This window comes from Numenius arquata, chromosome 9, assembly GCF_964106895.1.
Source record: "Numenius arquata chromosome 9, bNumArq3.hap1.1, whole genome shotgun sequence".
NCBI lineage: Eukaryota > Metazoa > Chordata > Aves > Charadriiformes > Scolopacidae > Numenius > Numenius arquata.
In genome coordinates, this window is record NC_133584.1 from 40,098,936 (window position 1) to 40,121,390 (window position 22,455).

The 22,455-nt window shown below is 38.7% G+C and overlaps 1 protein-coding gene across 1 annotated transcript in view; it reads right to left on the reverse strand.

The window, feature by feature from the left end:
- DLGAP2 (DLG associated protein 2) overlaps positions 1-22,455 on the reverse strand; it is a 386,067-nt gene that overhangs the window by 85,511 nt on the left and 278,101 nt on the right. The window contains exons 3-4 of the mRNA XM_074154150.1: positions 19,950-20,015; positions 3,006-4,075 (exon numbers count right to left, since the gene is read on the reverse strand). Of these exons, the coding sequence (XP_074010251.1) occupies positions 3,006-4,007 (1,002 nt within the window). The 5' untranslated portion in view covers positions 4,008-4,075; positions 19,950-20,015. The remainder of the gene's footprint in view (positions 1-3,005; positions 4,076-19,949; positions 20,016-22,455) is intronic.

Here is a 22,455-nt window from a genome sequence, read left to right on the forward strand (position 1 = left end):
AAAAATTAATTTTTATTATTCTGGAGAATGTTTATGTATTCATATATAAGATTGCTGAAGGACTATAATTTCACAGCTTTCCTTTAAAAAGAATTTTAAAATATATAGCTGACATCACTCAGGAGAAATGCCTTTTAATCTTACGTGTTGTAATGCTATAAGCACAGAGATCCTGTGAAGGGCCTGGGGTCTTTTGCTAATCTATTCACTGGTGCACCACTAGGAAATCTGCTGCTGCATAATCAGCTTCATAATTCCTTGAATTCTCATTTCCACATATTCTGAAGCAAGGCAGTAAACTCTCCTGGCTACGGATCCTGACATGTTTCTCTACCTTTCTCAGTTTCTGAACCTAATGATTGTTTTTATCCAATAATTATTTAGTGATGCTTCTTACATCGCCATAAAAGTTAAATATCCTTCCTCAGTTTTGCAGATAGAGTAACTGAAGTGTGCAGTGATTAACAAATTACATTTCCTGGGTCAGAGAGAAAGTTCATGGCAGAGCTAATAATGGGACTTACATCTCTGCTCTTAACGATTACAGTGCGATACCACAGTGTCCCTCAAAGCAGAAGTTTCAAAACTAAGCATTTAGTTATGATATTGACAGAATGGGGTCCCTTCAATTTGTTTGCTGACCTTGGGCTAGTGAATAAGCCAGCCACTCAACCTGAAGGATATCTATGCCCTGAACAGCATATTCAGATTCTACAGAACATATATTTTATTTTAACACTTTGTAATGAGAATATTCCTGTTGTAGAGTTCCTGGTATTATTGCTTTGGACACAAATGTAGATTCTTTATTGTAGTAACTGACACTCAAGTCTTAGCAAATTTCCATTATTATAGGATCTCTGTGATCCTCCTGTGAATGGCTACTATCCTGTTTTTAAAGGGGCTTAAAAACAGAGATCGCAGAGAAAGTATCTGGTGCTGCAAAAATTCAAATTCACATCTCTTTAAGCCAGATGAACCTACCTGTGGATGAACCTTCCTAATAACTGGATGAAAATTCCTTTCTGTAGTCATCCCAAATTCACAAAAAGCATAAAACAATAAATGCAAAAAATGTCCTTTCCTGCTCCCTAGGCTTTCCACTGGGCTTGATCTAAAGCTTAGCAATAACCAAGTTAGTTTATGAACTCAGCATTTCACACTCACTTGAGGATGTTAATATAAGTCAGGAGTACGGAGAAGGCCTATGAAAACTAAAAACTGGTGGCTTCTGCAAAGAAAAATGAGAGGTAAAGATGGGGGGAGAAGAAACATTGAAACGTGATGAGAAGGAAAGCACAAAACCCAGCAGAGTAGAGGAACCAGAGCTGTCTGTGTAGCATCAGGAGTATGTCACGGTTGGGAAAAAGCTAGCCATACCTAAATTTCTCTGTCATGTCGGAGCTGCACATGTGGTTTTATAACACAGACACAAATGGAAGCCTCTGCACAGGACGTGCTTCCAGTTCTGGCTTGTTGAGTTAGATTAAAAACTTCTAGGGAAGTGCAGACTGTTTTACATACATGAGAACTGTACTTGGATATGATGAAATATCACAGCTGTCAGTCTAAATTGGAATCAATTTGCATGGTAATGCTACGAGGGTTGCAATTTCTCTATTTTCCTTTCTCTGCAATGAGGAACTTTCCCTGTTTCAGTAGGGAAGATTGATCCTGGATGTCTGCGTCTGCATTTGAAAAAGTCTGGCTCTTCAAGCGTGTCATTACTATTGGTTCCCTATTGCTCAGAGGGGAGAGAGCTCTGCACTGAAGTACCACAGTTCCCAGTCTGTGTTTGTTGGCTTCTGCAGAGTCCACAGGAACTGAAAATCTCCAAATAGATATACCTGGAGTGGAGATTTGCCGATGTGAATGTGAGAATCAGTTAAGTTCTGGAGAAAGAGAAGTTCCGTAACAAGAAATAAAAGAGAAGGATACTCAGAACAATTTGGGCTTTGCAGGCTGTACTTGGTAAAAATACCTAAGGGAATATTTGCATGCTACGTTTTTTTTTTTCCAGTGACAAAGCAAGCTGAAGAAGTTCTCTTCCCAGCCACTCCCTCCTTTCTGTTCTTCTCCCACTGCTGTTCTCTGTACACCTTGGTGTGCTAATGACACTTGTCATGGGCCTGTGTTGGACCTAGGCCATGCAAATGATGTAAATGTCTAAAAAAAATATATTTTGGAAGCTAATTTTTAAATCTGTATCACTTTAACATCCAGATCATTGTGCAGCATCGTAAATGGCTACACCAGCATGACTTTGGGGTGGAAAATGGCAGCAAGCAGCAGTATAAAAGTTTAAATGTAGGAGAAAGTGGGAACTTCTTGGTTGCTGCTAAAGAAAAAAAGCATGTAGAACTCCACCACGAAGAGTCTGAGCACCAAGTCTGAAATAGTTCTCTCCCTGAGGTACCCATGTAACTTTTAACAAAGATAGCTAATAGTACGGTCTCAAGAGGTTCAATTCATTACAATTTTGGGTGACCCAGTCGCAAAAAGGAAGTTTGTGAGTAACCATCATCATGACAAAGCCATTGAGTACACCAGTAAATCTATTCTCCTGTTACTTAGAACAACCTGGAGAAAAAGAATAAAATAACACAAAAATAGAAATGCACACAGCCTGTTTTTAAAATTACTCCTTTTCAGATGTATTTGACATACTTTTTCTAGCCCCTAGACTGCTGGGAGAATAGGCCCTTTTTTAATCTGATGTATAGATTTTATCGAGATGTTCAGTGTGAACTCCAAAGATGAAAACACATCGATTGACCTTAAGCTAATTTATATCACACCAGTTTTATTTAATTTTTAATCTATGCCCTATAAACTAAGACAAAACCTAGAGTTTTCTCATTTTAATGGAATATCTGCATTAAGTGAGCTGTACAGATATTCTTTAAGAGAGGTAAACACATTACTCTTGTATTTTTTATGATGACTTAATGGCATAAACTGTGATGCTTTTTCCATTAGAAATGTTAAGAAAATCTTCCTCTTACCTGAAGGTAATGGCACGGCCTCAAGGAAGGTTTGATTTCCTGATGAACCAGAGGCTTATCTAAGTTCAACGATGATTTGCGATAAGCTTCTTTAGCCTGACTTACTGTAAGCGTGGACCAAGAACTCCTTTTCATATATTTACCATCAGGGGTCATTGCTAGCCCTTCACACGCTGAACATTTCACGTCATTGTTACTTTTGGAAGTCTTCAATGAGAGATCCCCAAAATGTCCCTGGAGCGCCTCAGGGTAGCAATGGGATATATGATCTGCATGGTGCCTATTTACCACACTAGGGGTTCGGTAAGTGCTATCACTGTCCAAATTATCATCAGAGCTCCACCAGCTGCTCATTCCAGATTTATGCTTGGTTTCCGGTTTTCGCTCCTTACTTTTACTCCTTTTGCTATGCTTGGAATGGTGCCCGTGATGATGGTCGTCCCCTCGACTGTCTCCCTTTGTTCCATTAACGTTGCCCTTGGATGATCCTTCCAGAGAATGAGATTTAGTAAAAAGTTTCTGGACTGAATGAACGAGATGGCGTATTCTTCCTGGGCTCTCACTGCGTTGTTCCGCAGCTGTTGAGGTCCTCTGGTACTGTAAAGTGTGAAACCCATCCCGGTGAAGAGGAAGTTGTTTCTCAAATTGGTCCAAAAGGTTTGCAGGAATACGGTTAATCTTAGGGTTACCGTGAGACATGGCGCAGTCGTCTCTTGAGTCGTAATGTGAGCTGTAGTGCATTCTGGGGAAAGTGCTACTTGACATGTGATCGCCCATTACCATGGGCATCATCATGCATTCAGAATGGATGGAGCTGCGTGGCGAGCAACGATGGTGGTCCATCGGGCAACTCTCCGTGGGGCTGAGAAGATACGATTGCCTTGGCTCCTGCCCATGGTGGATATGGTCGTGGGTGTGTTCACAATCTTCAGGGGATGCTAAGCCACAAGTATGAGCTGAACATAACTGTGGTTGGTTGCGACTACCAGATAATCCTTTCATATTCCTCGGAGCAGGAGAGTATCTTTCTTCATTGAAGTGCGGAGAAGGCGACCATGAGTACTGCTGGTCTGTCAGGAGAACACAGGAAACCTACGTTATGTGTCTGATTGAAAGATTAACTTGCAAGTTATTACTTGCAAGTATATTGCAAAACTAAAATTTTTTCTCTATGGGCTTGATGGAAAGTCTCACCACTCATGGAATTTCATTCGCCATTTTAAAAATGGTTAAAATTGCTCACTGTGAGCAATTTATGGGGTGAACGCAGCCTCCTTCATGTTTGCAAAATTCTCTTCTAGCAGTTCTAAATTTTATGAAGCTATTCATTATGTAAATTTACTCAAATAGACTTAATGGATACATTTGAGTATTCAGTTTATTATTTGATATTTGGAATTCACATGGTCAAGCTTTGTGGTTATTCATTTAAGTTACATGGGTCTAGTTTCTATTTCTGTGGTTTCTCAGTTAGATATCTTAACCTAAATGTACCTTTCTCCATGGAGTCATTTTTATATCACAAACTAAACTTCATTTTCTTAAATAAATCTCAGCTTCAGGATCCTAAATTCACAGTTCATAAACATAAATAATAAACAGCAAGGAGAAAAAGAATATGAACATGCAGAAATGAAGCTTAATTTTTCTATCAATAAACAGTCTATGAATAAGCATTTCATACTGTTGGAACATCTGTTATCCTTAGACCAGAGGCATTATCTCTATTCCCATATATGTACAGTCTTTTCTGTTAGGAAGTTTTTTCCCCTTTTATGTCCAAATTACAAAGTATTTATTTACAGACTCTGTTATTCCTGATAAAACAAATGTCTTTAGGTTCAAGTTACAGGTTTGTATATACTCAATTATTTATTCCTATGGATCATGTCCTCGAAGTTGTGGTTATTAAACAAGCATGATTACTAAATAAGAGTAACTTGTAAGTAAAGATTTTGATACTCCAGCCTTTGATTTTTTTCTCTGATGCAATATCTTGCAGCTGTCAAACGCTATAAACAGAAAATTAAAAAAAAAACAAAACAGAAATGCTTCAATTTGATTTTTGCATTCACTTTGCCTCTTCAATTTCAGCTTATTTAAGCAACATTTCAAAAGCAGACAAAGATATAGGGTGCAAGACAATCCTTTAGAGGAGCAGACAGATGCATAAGTGTTTATACAACCCACTTAGCAGAGTCTTTCTGTAAATTTGCTCTAAAGAATCTAAATAATCTTGCACAGGTGCCTGATACAGGGAAGTTGAAGGCCTTAACCAGAATGGAAGCCAGAGAATATGTACTCATTATACACAACAGCATAACCGGACACCGGAGGCCATCTTCTAGAGGTAACAGCCAACTTTGAGGAGTTTCTAAACATATGTCAAAACTCTCCTAAATCATATTCCCACCTCTGCTGAAAACTCAGTGCCTGCATATGGTCATGAAAGAAATCAATACCCATATCGCTTTAATTTTATTCAATTAACAAGTGTTATGTTATGATACCTTCAGAATGCAATTTGTTGCAAGTCTGTAGCATCAGCAATCTCATAACATAAATGTTCTACATTTCCTACAGTGGAAGATGCTTTGATAATTTTATTAGATCCTAATTTCAGCAGAGCTCCACATAATGTTTTAAAATGAACGTAGCATTAAACTAACAATCAAGTATTCTTCATCCTAGGTGCAATCCTGCCACATTAAAGTCAAAGATGGATTTAAGGGTCCGAATTTCACCTCCAGACTTTATCATGGTGTGAAATGGATGTGTGTGTGCATATATCCTTTTCTGCTTCTATTTTGGTTTTATACTAGTTTCTTTTACTTAATTCTAGGCTATTTTCAGTTTTAAATAAAAACTTATTACTGTTCATTACTCAGTCTGTTGTACTATTTAGGTTATAATACCCTGCATAATTGTAGTTACAAAAAGGAAATATAACTGTTTCTCTGAAATAACATAATTTTGATTATCCAATTAAAAATAGAGCTATATATAGACAAGGCAGTAAATTATAACAGTGCATTGGGATTCAGCCACACAAGTAGCATTGTAATTAATGATACTTAACCCAGTACATTACCAAACATTATCAGGGGAATAATGGTCCATGTGTTGAACTTAGACTGTGCTTCCCATAAAGGGTTCGCAAAGCACCTGATAGAGATTACTGCATTAGTTCCTACAATCCCATGAGAAGAGGAAGGCACTGTTCTCCTTTTACAGAAAAGGAAAGTGGAATACAGGCAACATTTTCCAAAGCGCTTGTGGATTTGCTGACTTTTGTTTTCCCAGTGGTGTGATCCACAGAGAGGTGGAAGGAGGCTCTTCCGTCAAACTGACAGCACGATGAGAGTCAACCCCCCGCCTTTTCGTTGCAATCTTGCACATCTACGAATGAAGGCTACTCTTGCACTACGTCACTGAATTGCCAATGCATGCCAAAAAAAAAAAAAAACAAAACCAAAACAACAAGAAAGCCAAATAAATGGAAGGGCATGGCAGAGATCCAGACGGAAAGAGCGAGCTAACCAGGAATAAGAAACTCATTTAAATGAGTTCCCTAGCTCAGAACTGCTAATCCCTGGTGATTTCTTTAGGCCTCATGCAGCATCAAACATAGCCCAGGAGGCTTCAAACATTTTTATCCTGTTACATCCCTAGGAATATGAGACAGCATGATTTGATTGCACAGCAATGGGTAACCTAACAACAGCTTTACCGTCCCTCATGACTCTCTCTGATTCTAGCTCACTGCAACTGTATGTAGAAAAATACAATTTTCTGTACATTGCTTTCACAGCCTTACAGCATTTTATGTGCCTCATGGAATTTCTGAATTTTTTGTTTGAAACACAGTAGTTGCAAACTGCTATAGGCATTTAATAAGCATAATCAAAATAATTAAAAACTGAATTAAGAAGGGGGCATTTTCCAAAAGTAATTTGCCTCTCTTAAAGCTGGCATAGAGAGTAACTGATATTCGATAAAGTGCCAAATTACTTACATGTGCATAATCTAAACATCACTCCAATTAGGTTTGGACTCTGCTCAGGACATCAAACCTGTTCTGTGTCCTAGGCGCAATTACTTCCTACAAACCCTCTGAAAATCTTCAAAATTTTGCATTATAATATAGAAATGTTTCAAGTCATCTGTCCTTTGTACTATTCAGTCAACTTTGTTCAGGAGGCCTGTTTCAGGGCTTGAAGAAACAGTCGAGCTATGGCTGAATGAATTACTGCATGATACCAGACCAGTGTAATTCACCATGTGCTAGCTCTTAGCCTGCCAGAAACTCAAAGAAAAATGTGCTAGCTTAAAATTCAATTAAGCTAACATGCTTTTCTAGCATTTGCAAGGGGCTAAAAGTGTGTCTATGGTTAATGTCCACAGCTCAGCTGATTCATAAAAATTTGTAAAACTACAGTATGAATGTTTTTTTCTCAATCTTTTAAAAGGAGGTTTAAGATTTTGGTGTAACAAAATAATGCCAGATTTATCCAATAATGACAGAAATTTTTAGTTTATGTCTTGAAGATAATGATATCTAACATAAAATATAAGCTTTTTTTTTCCCCCCTGTGTCTTAGGGTAATCACTCTGAAAATATAAAAGTAATTGAGGATACTAATGTCTAGTCCCTTAAAAAAAGTGCCACCCTCAGAAGCAAAGAACCGAAGGGAGACAGAACAGCAAATGAACTTAACCCAAAGCAGATAGATGAAAAGGAACAGAGAAAAAATATGTGGGCACAGGAATGGCTTTTTTTTTTTAGGTTTCATCAGAGCAAAATGGAAACTTTCCATTGACTTAAGCAGATAGTCAGATAATACATAAAGATTGTGGGGGCGACCTACACTAAGACATAGGCTGTTATGTCAGAGAGAATCCAGTAATTCCAAAATCTACTGTACAGATATAAGTCAACCTTTAACCTTGACAAATGTAAGGATTTCTGCATCCCTCCTACCTATTTCAGCTCTTTCCCTGTTATGCCATGATCTTTCCTGCTTTTTTCACCTGGGTTTTTTTTTTCTGGATTTTCTGATGTGAAATGAGTTGCTCTCTTACTCCAAGCAGATAGTAGTTTGCCTGTCCTGAGGGATGAGTCACAGTCTTTAGAGCATTCAAGCTTCTTCCTTGTGCCAGTCAGTATCAAGGGAGGAAAGAGAAGTTCAAGGACCAAGAATATTGTTTGAAATAATTAATTAGAATTAATATTAATGTCTAGCGAAAATGCGCTAAAAACCTCTAAGCAATGAAAAATAGAGGCTGTGCGTCTCTAGAGTTCCTGGAACACCGCTGCTTGCTATAAAGAATCAATGTAAAAACACTGGGAACCTCTTTGACATTCAAAAATAGTGCAGGTCTCCACAAATCTTTTTGTTCAAAGCTTTTTGTGTGTTACGTATTGAATACAAGCTTTTGGAGCATAATAATAATAATTCCTGGAACTACTAAATGGTGCCTCAGTTTTGCATTTATTTATTTATTTATTTATTTATTGCAAAGTACTTCTTTTTTCTATTGAGAAATTAATTTACATTGCTTTAAGCTTCTAAGCCCCTTGGTAAACTGCTTACCCATCTGAAACATTCGTGCTGTTTTCATTGGAGAAGAAACGGCCCTTTTGTATACTGTAACCAGTAAAATGCGTTGCTGAAAAGAGATACCTCATCTAGCTTTCAAAAAGATGTGGTAGAGAAAAGCAGACTGCTGCATTGTGCTGTTTCACTCAGCTCAATTAGTGCTGCAATGTACTATGAAAAAAATATACTCACAGCCCAACCTTTAACTAATACAAACATTAAATAGTGTAAAAACAAACATGTTAATCAAACAACTACATATTAAATATCAAAATGCATAAATAAAATGGTTTAGCTTGAGATTTGGCTGCTCAAGGACTGCAGTAAGTGCCATTAGATGAGCACTGCTTCCTCGTTAACTTGTTACAGTATTTTTCTCTGTTTTATCCTAACATTCAAAATTAATATTTCCAGGGACTGAGAAGAGGGAATAACCTGCCAAGTGCAAGGAAGAAATTCTGGAAATGTCTTAAGCTGCTATTCTGGTCTCATGAGATTTCCAACCTATTTATGTAGCACAACACGTTGGCTAAAATTTACATGAAACTGCAAAGATTGGGTGACTACCTGACTTTAACCTCCAGCTTTAGAAGATTGACTTGTATTTTCCATTACACTGAGTTGCGTTTGCACTGCATGCAGTGCGTTCACCTATCTGTGAATTCCTATCTGACATCTCAGGCTGCTTACTTGAAATATTTAACTTTGAGGGGTAGCATCCCCTCAAAAATAAGCAATATCAGCTCGCTCAGGTCTATCACAACAAGGTGCTTTATGCATTCAGTCTCCCTGCACAGTCAAAGGAGAGAAGCAGACAGTTCTGAGGACCTTACACCAAACATAAAAATGCCCAAAGGCTGTCAAACTAACACCAGCTGCACGTGGATTCCTGTCTTGTTCTGACACTTAGGCCTGAAAATGAAATACTTCTCTATTCAGGACCCTGAGCGGTCCCTGTGGTAGGCACATAGGGCTGTGTTTATACCAGTAGACTACACAGAGCTAGAGGATGTGATCAGTCCCTACAGCTAAACTGTTGCCGTCATAGCTTCATACGATGTCAATAGGACTCTTCCAACCAATATATAGATATGTTTTCAAGAGTAACACAGGTCAAATATGGTTACAAATATGCCGTTTGGATGTGATTTTATTTTGGAGTACGAGAAACTGGCATGATTCACCTCACCTTGAAGTACATACCTAAAAAATGTCAGATGACTGACATATTCGTGTACATATTTATCTTCGTGTACATATTTATCTCTGCTCTGACTACAGTGAAAACTGTAGATGACAAATTCCAATGCAAAAAACTACATCATAAGTATATAAATTCAGGTGATCTGAGGCAGACGTCTAATGCTAAAACATGGAAAATGATTTGACAGCCCAAGCTAATTCAGTGGAACCACATGACAAATAATGACCAAGGGTAAGATGTTTTTTATAACTCCTGTGTTAGATAAAAATGGACATGCAAATTCTATTCCTAAAACAGCATCAGTGACCAGAACATAACAATTTGGAGCAAAGTCAGAGAACCCAAAGGGAGAAGTAAGGAGCACTTGGAGTGCTGCCATTTATTCAGTACAGTCACGGTTTTGAGCAGTGACGCAGATGTCTGCAGGTGGAACGAATATTTGATGGCACCCAATCATACTGTTCAGCACAGCTATTCTCTGACTTCAGCTCCATCCATCTTTCAAACAGAGATTAGGAGATTGGCAATCCAACATCCCAAGGGATTTATTTCTGAGATAAATAAGCATGACCAGAGAAAAGGGTACATCGCAAAAAGAGTGCAGAATAACTGTCAATAAATGTGAATGGGACCTTTGAGGGGGCAGGGTGGGAGGTGGAGGCATTGAATTCCAGAGAACGCCTAGCACAATACACAGGGAGGAAGAAAAGCATGGAGAACTGTGATCACTGGGGAAAGATGTGACCAGGGATATGTTAAAGCAGGGTTACAACACCGGCTGCCTGGCACGGAGAACAGGGCGTGCCACATGTGAAAAAGGAGAAATGTAGAAACACTATTTGAGGAATGATGACATCCCACACCTTATGGGTGGAAGAATGGGCACTTGGACTATACTGGGGGGGACAAGAGGCACAATATTGTGCCCATGCCATGACAAAGGACAGGAGAGATATCCATGAGAGGATATAATTTCTACTGGCTTGAAGTGTATGATGTCCCAGTATTGATTGGTATGTAACACACAGAACTTCACAGTGCTTTTCAAGTTTGAAGTACAGTGCCACTATTCACCTTTTCAACAGTGCTATGACAGAGGTAAGTCCACAAAATGATTTATGGCTAACATTTTTTCACAGAATCTGTATGATCCATGAAGCTGTTGAAAAAAATATAAAGTATCAGCATTAGATTGACCCAAACTAACTTACATGTAAGCTTTCTTCTGGAGAAATACAGCTGTATGGAGTCAACCAGGGCTTCATTATGTGAATATCGTTGAACAATTAGTAATAAGAAAATTGGTTCCAAATAAATAATGCTTCCAAACACTGACCAGAAAAGCTAGCCCAACACCATTAAACTTCTTTTGTTCCTTACTGTGCCTTGCTTTATGGACTTCTTTTCCTAAAGGAGAAAATTTTGCTGGTTGCAGTTACTAGTCAAATACAGGAGACAATCAGGTTCCCCTGGTGTCATTAAAACTGCAACCATTTTCTCAGCACTTAAAGAATGCCAAAGCAATTGGATAGTACAACTGTGTATATACAGGAATTTACACACGACTCCAGAAGTAAAAGGGAAGTCCCTGTCACATTGATGGCAATGACAAATCTCCCATTAACCTCACTGGGGTCAGGCTTAGTTATAAACATTGACTGAGAAAAGTTCTTGGTCAGTTTATCTATGAATCCTGGTGTCACCTGAGGAGGAACACCTCTAATCAGGGCTGTATTTTACAGAAAGCGCAATTCATGCTGGCCTGGAATAAATGTGTTAGAAGCCTGGAAGGATCCCCAGTCAGGAAGATGATGGCATGGAAGGGTGAAACTGGTTCTGCTGAAATACTGCCACTGATAGCACAGGGGCCAAGATTTAATCCCCAGGATCAAAACCACTTGGGCCAACTATTCAGCTGAATGGAACTACCAAATCTCCAAGGTTTCTTTTCTAGTAAGAAATACTTATCATTGACTCTTAAATGAAAATAAAACAAAAGAATAATGTTGATATTTATTAACTTCTTCCTTGAATGATTTTGTTTGTTTTGCTTAGTTTCTGGAATTCTTCTGATTTTTTCCTTTATTTATGATGATATATCATGGGGGAAGTTTGCCATCCCCTGAAATACTGAGGGGACACATGAGGAAACTGATGTTTCTATATCCAAGCAAAAATATTTATCATGCATTCCTTCTAAATTGCCTTTTATTATTTCTTTAAAACGTGGATATATTTTAAAGATTTTGCTTATTTTATAGAGTGGTCTTCTGGGAAAGAAATATTCTAAGCATTAATTCTCAAAAGCATTGATTATTGCTGCAGAACATATGACTTTAATTTAAAATACCTTTCTATTTCAAAATCCCTTTTACTTTTTTTTAAACATTCAATACAGCTCTAAAATTGCTAGAACTGAAGAAACTTTTTTATTTTCTGTTTGCTTCAGCATCAGTTCTTTGCAGCCTTTTGATTCACCAAAAATTTCAGTTTCAGCCTTGGTCTGACCCAAAACAATTATTTCTTTTCGGAGTTCATCATTATCTACTCAGCTGTACACCCTTGGCACTGCCTCTTGCTGCTTTGTCATTGTATTGTGAACTTTTCTACTCAGCTCAACCCACTGAGATGGAGAAGGTCTCATCCTGATTTTCCTATGGGGTGCAGGAAGAAACAGCGCTTGGTGACAAGTTCCCTTTTAAACCTGTTGCCATAGTAACAGGCAGAAACCTCTTTCCATAACCTTCAGATTGGGAATTTTTCAAATGAGGGTGCCGTCTCTTTTCTGCCTGGCTGAACTCTGTTTTGGGTCTGTGAGAAACATTGCAAATATTAATTGCCCTTTCCAACAACCATTAGCACCAGGATTTTCCGTGTGGCAGTGAAGGGTCAAACTGTGAACCATGTTCCTGGGATGAGGTCATGGTGTAAGTACCCACACCCTTGGCATGTTTGAGACAGGGCATCTTAACGTGCTGCTGTCTGATTATTTATGAAGAGAAATTACTTTGTAAAAAGATGGAAAAAACAAAGAGAATTGCACAAGATGACAGCTGAACTCACTGGTGAAAGCCCAGACTGTATTAGCAATATTTACTGGTGTTTATCCTCCTGCACTAGTTACACTAGTGCAAATCCCCTTAGGAAGTCAGACTGAATTAGTGACCTATGTGGCCAGCACTGTGGGAAACAGCCACGGTCAGGTACCTCCATGCTGGAATCACAGAATCATAGAATCATTCAGGTTGGAAAAGACCCTTGGGATCATCGAGTCCAACCATCTACCCTACTCTACAAAGTTTTTCCCTACACCATATCCCCCAACACCACATCTAAGTGACTCTTAAACTCATCCAAGGATGGTGACTCAACCACCTCCCTGGGCAGCTCATTCCAGTGTCTGATCACTCTTACTGTGAAGAACTTCTTCCTAATGGCCAGTTTAAACTGTCTAAACCTTTGTCTACACCTACCCTGTTGCAACTTGAAGCCATTCCCTCTTGTTCTATTGCTGTTTGCTTGTGAGAAGAGACCAGCACCAACCTCTCCACAATGTCCTTTCAAGGAGTTGTAGAGAGGGATGAGGTCTCCCCTCAGCCTCCTCTTCCTCAAACTAAACAGTCCCAGCTCCCTCAATTGTTCCTCGTACGACTTATGCTCCAGGCCCTTCACCAGCGTCGTTGCCCTCCTCTGCACTCGCTCCAGCACCTCGATATCTCTCTTGTATTGAGGTGCCCAAAACTGGACACAATACTCCAGGTGTGGCCTCACCAGTGCTGAGTACAGGGGGACAATCACCTCCCTACTTCTGCTGGTCACACTATTTCTAATACAAGCCAGGAGAAGTACCCCCATCACCCTGGCTGCACCAATACAAACTGTCCTGCCCTCAACAGAGCCTAGGCGGCCTATAACGAACGCGGAGGTAGAGCACGATAACTTTCTTCTGGAGAAAAGGAGAGCACATCGTTTAAGCTGCCCATCACAGGAATACTTTTAAAAGGCTGCACATTTTATCCTTTTGAAAGGAGACAATAGAGTGAAGGTGCTCGGTGAAGAAGGCAGGCACGGCGAAGCAGCCAGGTGAGTCAGTCTCTCATCTCCATTGCAGCCGTTGCACGCTCTATGGGAAAGGAAATGTTTCGGATCAAGTACGCACCCAGCTGTTACAGAGGTCAGCGAGGCACGAGGGAGAGGAAAATGTCCCTCCTTTGCTTACATCCCATGTCCCAAGTCTGAACCTTAAGCTGTTTCACCTTCTCCACACTTCTTCTCTCTCTTTCTTTTCCCTGGAAAGGTCTTTCATTTGTTCCAGCGCAGACACTGGAATTAGTAGTCGAGATGTGGTCTAACAATGGGATGAAGCTTCCCAATTTGGAAAAAAACGTATTTCCTCTGCAACTGAACTTAGGAGCCCCCTCAGCCGGACAGTCCTGTCAGAATGCACAAACCATTTAGAACAAAAATATGTGCTTCTTGGCAAAGTAACAAACGCGTAACCCCTTTTGCATTCTGTAGTAGAAATGGATGAATAATTCATAACAAATAGCCTATTTGATTAATCCTACATCCTTACAAATATCTTCTCCTGTTTGCGAATTGACCTTGGGCCTAATGGGATTTTTGCAGAGTTATCTGACATTATGAGGTGCTTAATTTTTAGAAATAGCTTCTGGCCTGCAGATTGTTAGTAAGCAATTGTTGCCAACGGCCTGTAAATAAAACGCAGGATAGTTAGCATGTTTTTATACGATGCTTAGGCCGTATGATATGATTTTGTTCTATGAGTGAAAGTAATTCACAGAATAATCTATCAAGCATAACTAAAAGGAATTTAAAGTTCAAAACTTATTTTCTGAAAAACATTCCCCATTATTTCATTAACATTTTCTGTGGTCTTGATACTCACATCAGTAAACTTCTACACTACAGTTTCTGGGTAAAGGAAAAGGAAGGATTTCAAGTGGAATTATTTAGAGGTATTATGGAATAAATTTTAAAAAGGCTTTTTTTTTTTTTTTCAATATCTGTTCAACTAGTCATAATATAAGCAAATAAGAGGGTGACACAAAGACATATTGGGGCATCTCATATTTAAAACCTCTTGTAAGTTTAAAGGAGTTTTATATTTCCGTACCAAACCACCTGTCTACATATTTTTATTACATGGAAGAAAGATAGTCCTGTGGTTAGAGGATTAACTTGGAAAACCTGCAGTCAAGATTGACAGAACGAGAGGGAATGGCTTCAAGCTCCAACAGGGTAGGTTTAGATTGAACATTAGGAAAGAATTTTTCACAGAAAGAGTGGTCGGGCATTGGAATAGGCTGCCCAGGGAGGTGGTTGAGTCACCATCCCTGGATGTGTTTAAGAGCCGTTTAGATGTGGTGTTGGGGGATATGGTATAGGGGAGAACTTTGTAGAGTAGGGTAGATGGTTGGACTCGATGATCCCAAGGGTCTCTTCCAACCTAGACGATTCTATGATTCTGTGATTCTTCTCCAACCATGATTTTTTTGCACGGTCCAGGATAAGACCATGGGAAGTGATGACAGTGGCCACTGAGAGACCTGACCTTGCCTCACTGTGTTAAAGTTAACCTTTGAAGATATCTCTTGTAGATTCCCTACCTCAGTTCCCCACAGCACAAGAATAAAAGTAACTTGTGTATCTCTGAGGGTTACTATGAGAAAACAGGGAAACATTCAGTCTCTGGGATAATGCCCATCTAAGAGTTTAAAATGAAGTATTTGTTACTGTGCCTGCTAATTACAGGGATAAGTGTCACTGTAGTAGTTTATTCTGTGTGGCCGAGCCCTGCGTCTGACTGAGCCCACCAGCTCCAAGTCTGCAGGTATTTGACCATCCCTGGATGCTCTGGGGAAGGTGGACCGAGGCAGGGATCTGGCAAGAGGAGAGCCAAGCGCCCACTGCCAACCCCTTGTCTGTCCTTGGGAAAATTTCCTGTCGTGCCTGTTATATGAAGCTAAAACCCCTGAGAAGTGCAAAGTGTTCAGACACTGCACTGAGGAAAGCTGGATAATTAGGTAGAAAGACAGACAGACTGGAAAGTCAGGCCTTTACTTTTTTTATTTCAGGAATGGCTATACCCTTTCTTCCTTTCAACACATAAGGTCATAAAGGCATGATCATGCAATCAACAGCGATTGAATAACCATGAGTTACTGTCTGACACTTGAACCACACCAATTAATCAAAAGCACGACTGCATCAACTGTGAAATAAAAATACGTTTTCATAACCTGCCCTTAAACTCCCTTACAGTTTACTTTGCAACTGGGGCAGGTTAAGACCATTATTAGTAACTGCAACCTGGTTTATAGGTTTTAACCTTTTTCTTAACATTATCTAAATATCCTTTCCTGAAGAGAAAACAATAATTTACCAAAACAAAAATCCTTTAGTGAGGGTTATCTTTCTTTGCTTAACATTAGAAGCTACTAAGTGTTAAACCTGTGTAAAATAAATGTTTTCCTTACCTATAAAAAGGAGTTAAAATAATTTTTCAGTAATCCATTTTTCCCTCTTTAATCTGTGCATGCGTTACCTATTGAAATCTACATCTAAAGAAAAGTTTATCCCACCTTCCCTGTCCATGTTTCTGTTACTTTTTGATTGCCATTTAAACATGGCATGTTTTCCATGTCTCCTGCTAAGATTACACTGTTTGCTTTCGAGCAAAAAACCAGAGCAAATTGTTGCTTTTCCTTATGCATGCCTAAAGACTGTGAGAACTTTTCAGTTTGCATAAGAAAGAGCAGTTTCATAAAATGTTTATTTTTTAATAAATTACATTTTTCAGATTTTATAACCACAGGCGATAAGAAAGCTTGGGATTAGAAGAACTCCAGTTTCTATGGGACAGAGTGAGCTGCTTGGGATCACGCGTGTCAGATCTCTTGCTCCTACCGCCATGCCCTGCTACCTTTACCAGGTTGCCAATTTGAGATATTCTTAGTGAAAAGAACAGGAATTTTTGGTGTGAACCATGGCATTACTTAGCACCCTGAACTCTGTTAACAAGTAAATGGTAACGGAAAAGCTATGAAATATTTTTCTTGAGAACAGACTATGAATGCTTGGGTAAGCTTTTTTTGAAAGAATCCATTGCATTTCTGCCTGTTTTAACTAATGAGGTCTTTCATAGGATCAATAATGTAAAAGAGTTGAGATCAGTCCCATCCCTTGATACCTTTTCCCAATTAAGGCAGTGGATCATTGTATTAACAATATTATTTAGTGACTATTCAGCATTTTCACTCTGGTGAGATACTGTGCAAACATTAATTAATCCAAAGCCCTGAAACTTCACCAGGAAATATTAAACACTTTTTACAAATAAGGGCCTGGAGCCAGAGATTTTCCAGTACCAGAGAGATTGTAACTTGAAGCTCCTTGGGACAGTGAGCAGGTATGAGAGTCTCGAATAATGAATGGCCCTGCAGTTAGAGCTACCTTAAAGAATATCATCTCTACTCTGCCTTGACTTGGGGCAATTATTTTACTTCTCAAGGAAAGTCCTGTCTGTGTTTTTTTCAGGAGTGAATGTCTCTAGCAGTCCTTCAGACTAAGGCTGTTCATACAAAATAATTACATAGTCATTGGGGGGTATATATATATATATAGAGAGAGAGAGAGAGAGCAAGCCCATTTCTACAGCCCAGTGATTAGAGTATCTACCCAGATTCAGATTTCTCTTCAATGAATATTTAAATTTATACATGTGCAACAGCAACAAAAAGTGGAAACTGAGAAAGATCAAATAGTTTGTAGCTTTTCCACTAATGCTATGTTCAGTTCATGGATTTGAACTCCAATCTTCAAGTAATGGAATACAACACCAGAGGACAGACAGGCAGGTATGTTCCAGCTGTCTCTACAGGTGTTAATCACGAGCACAGCTGTAACTACAGAACTCTTCTACACTGAACTTCACTGAATATCCCAAAACTTTTATAAAAATCTTCCCAATTTCCACCTTCCATAGTATGCTCCTTCTTGTTTTGCAGTGATTCTCTCTAAAGGAGAATGGAACATCATATGTTTTTACACTACAGATGGTATTCAGCCCACCTATTTTGGCCATCTACAGTTTGGCAGTTAAGAGGACAGGCTTTCCTTCTGAAAATATGAAAGCCAACCACCTCTCTCGTTCATTACTTAGTGATCTTTGGTACTTACTTTCAGAGTCAGAGGACCCCAAGAGTGACCCAATATTTAGGAGCAAGGACAGATCTTTCCTTGCTTTTAGCATATATATTTTTTTTCAGTCCTCTGGCCATAAATAGCTGAAGTTTTTGAAAGCAACTTAGTCTTTTTGAAGTCTGGTTGTGATTTTATTCTTGTTTTTTACTTTCCTGTTCCTCATTTCTGTTGACTAATCTCCCATCTTCTTCCTAATCAGGGTGCTGGAATATTGATCACTTTAGCACATATCTTTGTGTTGATCTTTGATTACCTTTTTCATATGAGGGTCCTTAGTCCTGTAGACACCTGACATTTAATACTAGTGACTTATACATCATTTACTCTGGCTTCAGAAATTCTGCAGTTATTTCTCAACCAAATGGGAAGAAGAACAATTTTGACATACTTCTGGGGCACGATTCATCTCACCTTAAGTTAAGCTTCTAAAGTAGGCCAAATCTGCAATGTCCTAGAAAAGTCTATCACTCTTCATTGACTCTAAAGGAAGTCCAAATATCTACAGTTTAGACATCTACATCTGAATTACTTTCTAACTGCTGGATGAGATGAACTCTACCTCGGGGCACCTGAACTCCTACCTTTGTACTGTGAAATGGGGCAGCAGGGTGAAAAAACCCCAAGTGTCCAAGAAGGCTGAAAGATGTACACATCCCGTGACTCCTCCATAGGATTCACTTGAGAGATTCCTAGGGACCCTCCTGTTTAACCATATCTTCCCTCTTACACTATTTTGATTAAGGCAGAAACTGCCTTAAAGTTCTTCAGTCTCTTCCTTAACAGAGCCTTCTCTCCGATCTTTGGAACTCTCCCCCCAGCTTTTTCCCATTTGTTTTTTAGTATTAAGTGGACAAGCAAGCCTAATGCAGATATTTTTACACTGAACATTTATGGAACTCCCTGACTTGAGTGTAGCTGAGTGGCAACACTCTTTAGAAAATCCTATTCTGAGAGATTATTTAAATATAATTACATGCCCTGCCTGAATTTCTGCTCCTTGTTCAAACTGTTTGCCTTTTTCCCTTAATATAGCAACTATGATTTATCTTCCTATCAATGTGCAACAATAAGGTCAGGATGAGAGCTTATAATATTCTTGCCAAATACAAACATTCTAATAACACAAAATAAACTGTTGCAATGTATTAATATGAACGTATGCATAAAAGGAGAAAAATTACTGTCACACTAACTTCTGATATGTAAGTATGCTCGCTTTAAATAAAGGGAGCTTTAAGTAGCAAACACACAGAAACCACTTTCCATATTTCTCTTCCAAAAATAGCCACATGAAGTAATTGCATACAAATCAAAATTTTGATGGATTTCACATAAACAGTGACAATCTGAATATGAAATTCCGGGAACAGAAACTCCATTTTGCACAGTCGAAAAGGTATAAATCTGTCTACACTGAAGCCAGTGGGACATTTTACTACTGGCTTTGTGAGACAGAGGTATCAAGATTTCACTCATGGGCTCTATGAGTTTCTGGTTTCTTCTTGTTTCTGTTATTGTTTCTTTTAATTTAAAAGGTAACACTGAAAACTCTTTCTGCAATTACTATGTTTTCTAAGGGGTAAGGCAAAAAGAAAAAGGCAAAAGAAGGAAAGTTGATAATTTCCTTGAACACCTTCTTTTGAATTCTTGGTTGCCTGGATGTTACCCAAATCCGATGCTTTTCTGCTTTCAATTCTCTAACCTTATATAGAAGGTGAGAAATTCCCAGAAGGGTTGGGCTGAGCGGTTTTTGGCCACTCTCACGAGCACCGCCTGGTGCCGTGCCTGGTGTGGGCTTTGTGGCTGGAGAAAGGCTGTCCCCCAGAGCAGCCTCCTGCCTCCTGGCCCCCACGGCTGCCCCAGGCTCTGGATGAACAAGCAGAACAAGAGTTATCTATGAGATGGTATCTGTACCTAGCTCCTCCTCTGGCGTCCCTGGAAAACTGAAGCCCGACTTGAGCAGATCGCCACCCTCTTCTTCTGAAAAGACAGAAACAAAGTAGCTATTTAATAACTCTGATATTTTTGTATATCCAGACACAAACTCCCCACTAATTTTTAAATCCACTTAGTGATACCGATTACCATTCAGGATCTCTGATACTGTGAAGCTGTTGAGGTGCTATTATCTGCAGTATCTATTCATCTTTGCCAATTGTTCTAGTGTTCTTCTATTTATTTTTTTTAATTTTGCCAGACATTTTCACTTCACTAGTATTATAATATTCATAAATGCCTTCTTTTAAAACATCTTTTACATTGTTCTTTTCAGCTTTGCTTAGTCACATTGAATTCTACTGCCTTTTAGCCTTAATGTATTTATTCCAGGAAGAACCATTATTGTTAGTCCTCCAGCTCTACCATCAGCACTTCCCACCTCTGGTGATAAAAATGCCACTCATGATTCTCAGGCCATTTTCTTTACCTTTTATTCACAGCCTTTTCAATTCTGCAGTTCTGAACTCTGATAACGCTGTGATAGTGACTTTCTCATATCAATAACACTTACTTGTGTGCCAGAGACAACTTCTGTAATTCCGGGAGAGTGCTTAAGCTCAGACGATAGGTCTATGCTGTAGGAACGCAGAGATGCGCTGAGTGGCCTGAGTGCAGCCCCCAGCTACCCTGCTCATAGCACTTTCAGAATAGCAGCTGCTTGCCCTCTGCATTGCACCCTTGTCGCGCTGGCAAACAGATTAATTTGGACCTGGCACCCCACTCCGATATTTCTAACACAGAGCTGCATATGGAAAATTGGGTCAGTAACACTTCCTTAAGGTATAAGATTGGCTTGAGAATACCTAGATTAGGATAAGAAACATCACAGTAACATGTTTCATGTAAGCACACAGTACTATCTTTTTAAATTTTTTTGAAAATATTTTTGCCTGATTATCCATATTTGCTGGTGTCTCAGCTGAGTGGAAGTCGTCTGAGTATATACATCATTCCACTGTGCTTTTTCTTACCATCTGTGTTACAAGCACAGCCACCTCAACAGAACAGCAGAAGAATAGAGTACTCCACAGCCTCTCCATATACGTTCAACCAGCAATTCTTCAGAGAAATACACAATCAGGTCCTGCAGACCATGTTTCTGTAGTGCACGACTGAGGACTGATGACTTCTAAATAACTCACATCAGTTAAAGTTCCTCATATCCTCAGGCGGGCATTCCCGTAAGTTTGAATCATTTCAGACTTTTCTTAAGAGTACCTCAATCCCTGTATCAGACAAGCTGGTTTTTGTGGTTCAGCTTACAGCAGACACACTGTTTTGCCTGTTTCAATCTTCCATTTAACAAATAGATGCATTTTGTATATTTCTTGGTTGCGCTTTTTATTTGTACTATGATTTTTTCCCAATTCTCTCACAGTAAACAATGAATACTCTCAAACAATTGTTCCTGGTTTTGACAATTTGTGAGGTTAGTAATATAGAATTGATAACAGTGAGTGGTATAGCACAGATATTGAATAGAAAACAAGTCCTGGGGATGTTACGAATGTTGGATAAGCTGAGCTGTCAAATAAACATCTTGTTTATAAACTCAAATTGTTAAATAAACTCACTTTGCTGAAATACAGCCTACTAGAGATCTCGTTAAGTGACGGGTAAAAAGTCATACACAATTTAAAAAATGACTGGCATATGAATTTAAATTAAATTTCATTTGGAGAGGTAATGGACAACTCTAATTAAATAAAAGCACAAATTAGGCAGTTTCCATGGAGACTTTGCTCACATGATCTGCCTATATTGTATAACTCATATGCCTGTCCTCTAATTTGGCTGCACAGGAGTAACAAATCAAATGAAAGTTATAACAAAAATATTCTGAAAGATCCTTTACATTCATGTAAGTAATCAGGAGATCTTACTGTTAACTTCATAATAAAGAAGCTTTACATTGAAAAAGTAGTTTAGTATTTTTGAAAAAGAAGCTATTAATTTATTCCAAAGTTATATCATGTACATATATATTCATAAACACTTATAGAATAATCCAAAGAAAATAAAATGCATAACATTATTTCTCCCTTGCAAGAAGTCAGCATTATTCTCACAAGCTCTGCCCAAAACTAGACTAAAATTTTAGGAGTACGTTAAACTTGACTAAACATTTATGTATTTGGTGTGTTTGAGAAAAAAAGAAGAAAGTTTTTTTGTTTTTTTTTTTTTCAAAATGAAAGGGAAAGGTCATGCAACAGGATCAAGAAATCAGATTCTGACTTTGTCGTAAGAATCCCTGTGTAAATTTCAACAATTCAGTAAATCTCTTTCTACTTCAATTATCCAGTAGAATTAGGATTAGAATTAATTTCTCTCCTGTAGCTATCCTATATGAATACATTTGTTAGTGTCAGTGAGCCTGTTGTCTAGAAGAGCCTATAGAGAGAACAAAAAAGTTATAATTTCC